Here is an 8,253-nt window from a genome sequence, read left to right on the forward strand (position 1 = left end):
AGGCGGAGGGCTGGCGCCAAGCCCCAGAGCCACCAACTCCGACCCCGGAGCGGGCAAAACGCGTCTTTTCCACGTTAAAGTGCTTTCCCTGAGAGTACCCCCGTCCCTCCTCAGCCCCCGCCGCCGGCCACCGCCGGGTCTCAAATGTTTCTGCCTTTTTTCGCTCCACAGGTGGACAACGTACGCGTAAAAAGAGATGCCCATACACCAAATACCAGATTAGAGAGTTAGAAAGGGAATTCTTCTTCAGTGTCTACATAAACAAAGAGAAACGCCTCCAGCTCTCCCGAATGCTCAATCTGACCGACCGTCAAGTCAAAATATGGTTTCAGAACAGAAGAATGAAAGAAAAAAAAATTAACAGGGACCGATTACAATATTACTCAGCTAATCCACTACTTTAAAACTCATAGCGTTTTTCAAGACGAGATTAAATTCAGATTTCGCCCTTGACAAGGTCAAGCCACGGGGTTACGTGGAGGAAGGAGGTGTGTATCTGACGGGACTAGAAGAATCTAAGGTTTTACACACACGTAAACCTTCTCTGGAACTGCAATGATGATTTTTTATATATGTATTTACATATCAACTGGAATCGATTTGATTTTGACACACATGGGATCCATTTCTAAACGTGCACGTCACCTCTGAGTGCAAAATCCATACCTCTTACCTTTCCAGGCACTGCGGCTCACCCTGCCACCGCTTTCGGCAGGCACGGGCGGGGACGGTCCTTCTCCATCCCCGGACTCGCCCATCCTCGGCCCTTTCTCGCCCCTGTGCTGCTGTGGAACATCTGTCTGGAGATTGCCAGGTCGGGCTCACCCAACCAGGACCACTGCAGAATATAAACTCTGAGAAATAATCTTTTGTTCTTCCTTAGGAAAATATCTGTGGCAGCGTTCCATTGCTCATGGGTTTGAAATAAGATTTGAAGGACGGACACACACACACGGACACACGCACACACACACACATGCAGAACTAAAGAAAGGGGGGGATGTCATGTCCACACCTTCCTGGGGCCAACCGCGAGTAGTTGTAATATGGATGTAGTGATGGTTATAGTAGTGTTTCCTTTGGGGGTGTGGGATGGGATGGGGGCGAGGGGAAAAAAGACCGAAATGAAAAAATTAATTATTTACTTTTAAAAATCAGGTATAAATTCGCCATATGTCGTAAAGAAACAATCACTAAAAATAAAATTAGAAAAAATTAATTAGCTCTTGTTTTATTTATGACCACAGACTATGCGTTGCCATCTTTTTGAAGACAAATCATATACAAATACTAAAAATAAATCGGCAAAAAAGTGTGAATTTCATCGTTTTAAAAGAAACAACTCCTTAAAGGAAACGAACCTTCTGGCTTCTGGCTCACAAACTTTCTTCAGGAAATACCTGTGGAGAACGACAGTTTAGCAAATACCACACAACACTTAATTGAAACTTGGAGTTGTGCAATGCACTAACATTGGATGATTAAAATAACTCTATTGCATGTTCTTTTAAAGGTGACTAGTGAGGAGTTTAAACAGAAGCCAAACAATGTAAATATGGTAATTTTGTTGTTGTCTACTTTAAATGTCATGAGCTCTACTTTGTCGCCCAGTCGACGTATGCAAAGAATGGAGAGTTGTTTGAACTTATTTTAAATATCTATAAATATATATATTTCCCTGCAGGAACCAAAGCGTGAAAAAATGCAATTAAAAAAAAAAAAAAAAAGAGGAAAAGAAAGGAAAATATTTAAAATTCTATATCAGTTTACAAAGGATACCGTGTTCTATCGTTGAGGTAATTTGCTGTCGAGAATATCTGAATGTATATTTCATACAGGAATGGTGTTTTACAAGACTTGTAAATAATAAAAAAAAAAAAAAAAAGAACCCATGACCTATTTTGTTCGAATGCCCTTTTTTTTTCCCCTGGTTGGTTTTTTTTCAGTGGTGTTTCTTTTTTTGGTTTTTTTTAATTGTTCCTTTGGGGCTAAAGGGTGTGGGATTTCTTTACATGTGCAACAAAGTGGTGATAAGAATGTTTTTGACTAATAAATTTTACCAAATGGATGCAATTTCTTTGTCACAATTCACAAAATGCAATATCTTTATATGACGTCACTGTTTTCAATATGTATCATCTATATGTATATACAGTTTTCTTTTAATATGCGCAAGTATTTGGTTGCATGTATACAGTGGAACGGTGCACAAAGAAAATAAAATTTAAAAAAAAAAGGAAACTTTATATTTTTACTCTGGTGTTACGTTACTGCATGTTCTTTTATCCGATGTAACTCTGGGACCCGAAATTCCTCGTGACCTTCTTCAGCCATTTGGGGCGAATTACTCTTCTTTCGTGAACTTCATTGTTAAATCTTCTACTCCGGAGTTAACAAGTGAACCTAGGTTTGTTTGAGCGTACCTCCAGCGGGTCACAGGAAAAGGAAAATTAAGTGTGTACATAGCTCGCTACGTGTTAGGCCTTCTCCTTCTCCTGCCAGCACTTGCGGGGCAAGGTCCTGTGCTCCAGGCTTGGATGTGCCATTGCTGTTTGCTCCCCACCACATTTGTCCAGGAGAAATGCCTGCCGGTAGCATTTTGGGACACGTTTTATAAGCTGGCACCAAAGGGAAGTTTCAAGCCAGCTGATGGATGTGGCCAGAATTTGAGAGCACTAAGAAAATTGTTGTCTTTGGGGAAAAGAATCGGCATGGCAGTGTGGTGGAAATGGACTGTTTGAAATTGTCCTTGATCTCCAAGGCAGGGAGGGGGTGGACTGAGGCGGGCAGCGGGGGGAGGAGGGCTGGAGGGAGAAAGTTGGAGAGGGCAGGGGGGAGAAAACCCCAAACACCAAACAATAGCTGAGATAGGAATGTGTTTTGAGTAGAGTATTTGAATCTTTAATGTTGACCCTAATCCTAACCAGGAGAAGAAAGTGGATTCTGTTTTTGCATTGTTTACTGGCTTTGAACTTCTGTATTGCTTGGACATCACCCATAACCTTGAGGTGAAGGACTTACTGACTTTGGGCCTTTGTTGACCACAGCCACCCAGCCAGCCAACGTTTACCCAAAGGGAATGTTGAAAAGTGAGGGGGAAAAGAGGGGACTTTGTTTGTTTGTTTGTCTTGTATGCAAGGGGAAATGCCAGTTAAAAGGAGACAGACAGATGGATGGGCAGACGGTGAGAGAGGAGTAGAGGGACGGATGGAGAGCTGAATGGCAATGAAAGTTAAGCCTGCAAGCTTCCTTTCCTGGTTGAAAATTAACTGGTATTCAGAGCCAATCCTAGAGACAGTAAAAACATGGAGTTTCTGTGGTCGGGGTTCGGATTTCCTAGCCCAATAAAATCGCATCCTCTGTGTTGCTGTGACATTGCGGCCATAAAAACTGCCCGTGACTCGTCCGCTCGCCTGTACCAAACGCATCGCTCTAAAGGCAGCCGAGGTTCGCCCAGAGGCTTTTACACCGGGAGGGGAGGCACCATTGCTGTCCGGCGCCGACTCCCCGTCCCCCCTCTTCAGATCAATGTCAAAGCCGCCCGGGGCAAGGGGAGCAGCCCTGCAAAGGGAAAAAAAAAAAAAAAAGAAAATCTTGGCCTTTGTTCACTTTGCATCCCTGGAGCCACACGGGTAATTATTGCACTTACCGGGCTCCACTGTACAAAAAGCCGCTCGGGATGCCGGGGGAGGGGGGAGACGCTGGGGCTTCTCGGTGGAGTTAAAGCCTCTGGGCTTTGGGTTAGGAAATGCGCGAAGGTAAGTGTTTTATACATCTATCCGGCATGGAGAGCGGCGAGGAGTGTGCGGTGACCGGAATGGTACCCTGCCATGTGGGGTGGCCCTTGCCCTGACCGCTGAGCACCGCGGAACAGAACTGTAGGGAGGGGAAAGGATGCAAAAAGTTGGTGATTAGGATGTGAAATAATATAGAAGGGACTTTCTAAGCTGCAGTTGACCTTTTATTTTCTCTTAGTTTTGGCCAGCCGCGTGGAAAATCCACGTTATCTGGAAATATTTTTTCAGAGTAACTTGTAGCTTTCTTCCACTTATTAAAAAGAAAAAAAAAAAGAAAAAAAAAGAGTGTAGCATTGGAAATATTATGAAACTTGACATTTATGTGTGGAACAGTAGGTGTCTTCAATCAAATAGATCTATGGCAACACAGTCTGCAAATGACAGACAATTCTGACGATCTTATTAGTCTTGAACTATAGTTTAGTTAGGGTCGTTTGGTAACTTTAAAGGGTAGTCTGCTTCCTTGCAGCTGGACACAGATTGTGGTAAACAACTTTTGACATACTTATGCTAAAAACTGTTTATGTGATTGCATATTAAGTCAATGTTCGTGCAAGACCAGATTTGGATTTCGATTTTCTTTCTTTCTTTCTTTCTTTCTTTCTTTCTTTCTTTCTTTCTTTCTTTCTTTCTTTCTTTCTTTCTTTCTTAATCAGCACATGTGCTGTAAACAAACAATAGTCACTCATTCTCATGTACTCAGGGCTGCTCTGGATTGTAGCTTTGAAACTCTATCCTCTCTACGAGTACCCCTAACTCCAGGTTACTTTTCATGCCCATAAAATTTTCACATGTTTTTCTTATGTCTCCATTTGAGAAGGGTTGGCGGGAAGGTGGTATTATATGGAGAAGATACTGGTTTGGCTACATACTTTAATACACGTGTTTCTTAGAGCAGAGTTTAAAATATCTGTCCGAAAAAACCAAAAATATTATTTTATCCTTTATCTTCTATGCATATAATGCCTGTTGCCTGCAATATTTTTTAAATTGTGCTTCCAGGGGACAGTTGCAAGTGTAGTTAAAAGCACATGCTCAGTCGACAGAGAGCAGTTTCAGATGATTATTGGAACCTATCGATTTCATCAAAGATGCTCCATTAAAAGCTCGGGGATGTTGATCCCTTTTGACTTCCCTCAGCAATGCCAGGACGCAAGAAGCCACGTGAGAAGCAGGGAGATTTGAGGGTCCCTTTGCAACATTTCATTTTACACCAGTCAAGTTAAACTCTGCATATTTGATCAAATATTTATTTTTCCCCTTGTTGTTTCCCTGTCCCATTCAATACTTGGCTGAATAAATCAAAGGGACCCCAGCAGCAGTTAAAGCGCCCTCTGGTTACGAATTGTTTACTGACGGCCGCGGTCATAGGATAATATTTAAAAAAAACAAGCTTGTTTCTTACAATAACTGTTTATTATTTCACATTATTTGGGTTTGCATGTTTTAGAGGGAAGAGGGGAAGCCAGCTCAGTGTCTGCACTGTGTTTAATTAATCGTGTACTCAACTTCAGCTCACATACCACATCCAAACCCCTGGGAGGCTTTTTCATAAGCTCATTGGGTTTGTGTTTTGTTGTCTATATATTTTTTTTTGTTTGGGTCACAATCTTTTCATTAAATGCTCTGAAATCGAAACTTCTGGCCAACGTGTGTGTCTGACAGCCAAGCTATACCACAACCAAAAAAAAAAAATTGTATATGCATTCAGATCTTCTTTAAAGGGAAGACAGCTACAAAAAAGGGAGAAAGGCTACAGTTTCAAATGCTTAATAGAGCTGTGCGGCTCATCTCTGGCAATAGAAGGGGTACACTTAAAAGACAGACTTGGGCATGCAATATTTTCCCCACACATCTATAACCCGATACCGTTGTTGCTTCTGCATGGTGTTTGGGGCTCTCTGGACAATAGAAAGCCCCGTTGTTCTCGTCAGTGCCGGAAAACGGCGAGGAAATAAAGCCCTAATGAATTGGTTTGGGTGTATTTTGTCCTGCCGCACACTAGCATTTGAAACTCGTCAGAATTACTTGCAAAATATGTTCCTAATCCAAATAAGTAAAACGATACATGTATAATATAAAACATAGTTAGGCGAGCAAGCCTCCGGATGGCTGGAATAAAATTATATCGCAGCCTAATTTTTAACGAGATAATCCGCCAAAACAAGCCAACCTCCCCAGCAGCACCACCAGCGTGAAAGAATTTCTAGTAAAGATAAAATTAGTGGGGCCGTCATTTGTCACCTAACTTGGCACAGACGCTGTTCCTAAACCTCCTGTCTGAAATCCGCCTTCTTTGGAGCAAATCCAGAAAAAAAAAAACAAGCAAAAAAGAAAAAAGAGGAATCTGGCACACACACACGTTCCAGTGAGCTGACAGTTCCAATATTAAATAACTATAGTCTGATCGCATTAATTTTTGGAGCTGTATAAAATGTAGTCCACGGCTGTATTCTCAGATAGGCGGCGCATGCACTCCCGCACAGACTGCAAGGCCGTTTACGTTTTCACAAATTGCAGCTTGCCCATGTCTACAAATAAAAGCATATTTTAATTAGCTCGCAAAATGCGTCTCTGGATTAACAGCGCTGATCTTTTGGGTTATACGGGCCAATAATAAAAAGATAAATCACGGTTTAACACGATACGTTTTGAGATTTCCAGTCAGAGTTTGCTTAGGCTGAGCTGTCGGTTTTTATTTATTCCCTTTTTGTTTTTAATTTTAGTTCAACCAATAAAACGGCTTAACGACGCTATTAATGCATCTATTATATTTTTCTTAGATCAATAAAATTTTATTTTGATAGTATTGTCTATGTACGCCATGAATTTAGATTCTCCAAGAAAACACCTTCTCGCTGGCTTTGATATTTATCAGAATTTTATTTGCTCGGTTTTATAGACCCTCGGATAGCTTTACTTACAGAAGTAGAATTAAAAAGAAAGTAATTCTCGTCCCCTGGCGTCCACAATATTCTTTAAAATTTCTTTTAAATAGGGGTTAAGTTCCAAGGGACACATTGTTAAGCGCTGGTAACGCAGTAGCTGCACTCAGCTCATGCCAAATTAGCTCAGTTTAGTCAGAATTGACCATTATCTTTTATAGTTACGAATCAAGTGAACATTATTAGTTTTACTTCGCTGGGTTTGATGATGCTGGTTACTATTTGCCTTGGCCTTGTTAGCGATTAAAGAAAGCGGAGATAATGCAGCGCCGAGCTGAGTTCATGATCTAGACGGGGTCGGTGCCTTGACCATCAAACCGGCTCCGTTTACTGCGGTCAACACAACAGCCCACGGCAGCTCCCGCGGGACCTGACTAAACGGGGAGGCTAAAGAACACCTTCAAAAATCCTCACCGGCCTCTGTGCCTTTTGTCTGATTCCCCTGCATTAGATCGCAGAGGGAGGAGAAGCCAACTCGCGTCTCATCGATGCACTCCCAGTCATTTCGGCTGACGAGGATTGCAGCGTACTTTTTATAATACTTTCCTTCACTTTAATCCAATTTTTAAAAGGGAGCTGCTTATTTTAAAAACAGCTTTGGAATGATTTCAAGCGTTTCTCCTCGGTTCCGTATGGCTTTTAGATTTGCAATCCGTTTCTATTTAATTTGGCAAATGCAAAATAAACATACCGCAAGAGCGGACTTCCCCAGAGTAATTTTTATACCTGACTTGTGTAGAGAAATGTATTTGGAAGGCGGCGCTGGGGCTCACGTTTCTTTTTATTTAGATCTGTATTTATGAAGCTAAGCCTATTGATAATAGCCTTCCTGTATACCAGCCAATAAACCAGTTCCTTATGTGGTATTAATTTTGTTAGTAATGATATGGCCCTCATAGGAATCTGATAAGGGTTCGTCCATCGCACATTAACACATCCGAAGTTAGTCGGGCTGGGAAATCACAAACAATGTTACAGGAGGAAATGCGGGAAGGAAAAAAACCTCGAAGGGCTTCTATAGGCTGGGAGATCTACCCCTGTCACCGCATCCCACGGGTCGGTCAGAAGGAAACCGCGATGTGATGCTCGCCCCACCACGCTGGAAAAATCAGGCGCCTTTCCACAGAGATTTTATGGGTGTTTCAAAGTTGTAGCATCCCCTGCCTGCCCTGGTGCTTTCCGGGGGCGGGGAGGGAGGCTGGGGAGGCCCCCGCGGGAAGGGACACTGCCCTCCTGCCGCAAGGAGGGATTCCTCCAGGGGAATGTCACGCTGTGGAAAAAAAGCTTTTCCCCGTGGCAGGCAAATATTGCGGGACAAGACCACGTGGGGCTTGACAGATCCGTGGGGCGAGGGGGAAGAAGAGCTCCCTGGGGGTTTCGAAGGCCGAGGGTAGGGGCCGGGGCATTCGGGGCGCCGCGCCTGCTCCGGCACCACCCCTCCCCGCAGGCAGCGGCCCCAGCACCGCCGCCGGTGCCCTCCCGGCCACGGCCGCCCGGGGCCCGGCGGGGCC

At 43.3% G+C, this 8,253-nt stretch overlaps 1 protein-coding gene across 1 annotated transcript in view; it reads left to right on the forward strand.

Annotated features, from left to right (window-relative positions):
* Window positions 1-421, forward strand: part of HOXA11 (homeobox A11) — a 2,313-nt gene extending 1,892 nt beyond the window's left edge. The window contains exon 2 of the mRNA XM_005421735.2: window positions 172-421. Coding sequence (XP_005421792.1) covers window positions 172-404 — 233 coding nt within the window. The 3' untranslated portion in view covers window positions 405-421. The remainder of the gene's footprint in view (window positions 1-171) is intronic.
* The last annotated feature ends 7,832 nt before the right edge of the window (window positions 422-8,253 follow it).

This window comes from Geospiza fortis, unplaced genomic scaffold, assembly GCF_000277835.1.
Source record: "Geospiza fortis unplaced genomic scaffold, GeoFor_1.0 scaffold95, whole genome shotgun sequence".
NCBI classification, from domain to species: Eukaryota; Metazoa; Chordata; class Aves; order Passeriformes; family Thraupidae; genus Geospiza; species Geospiza fortis.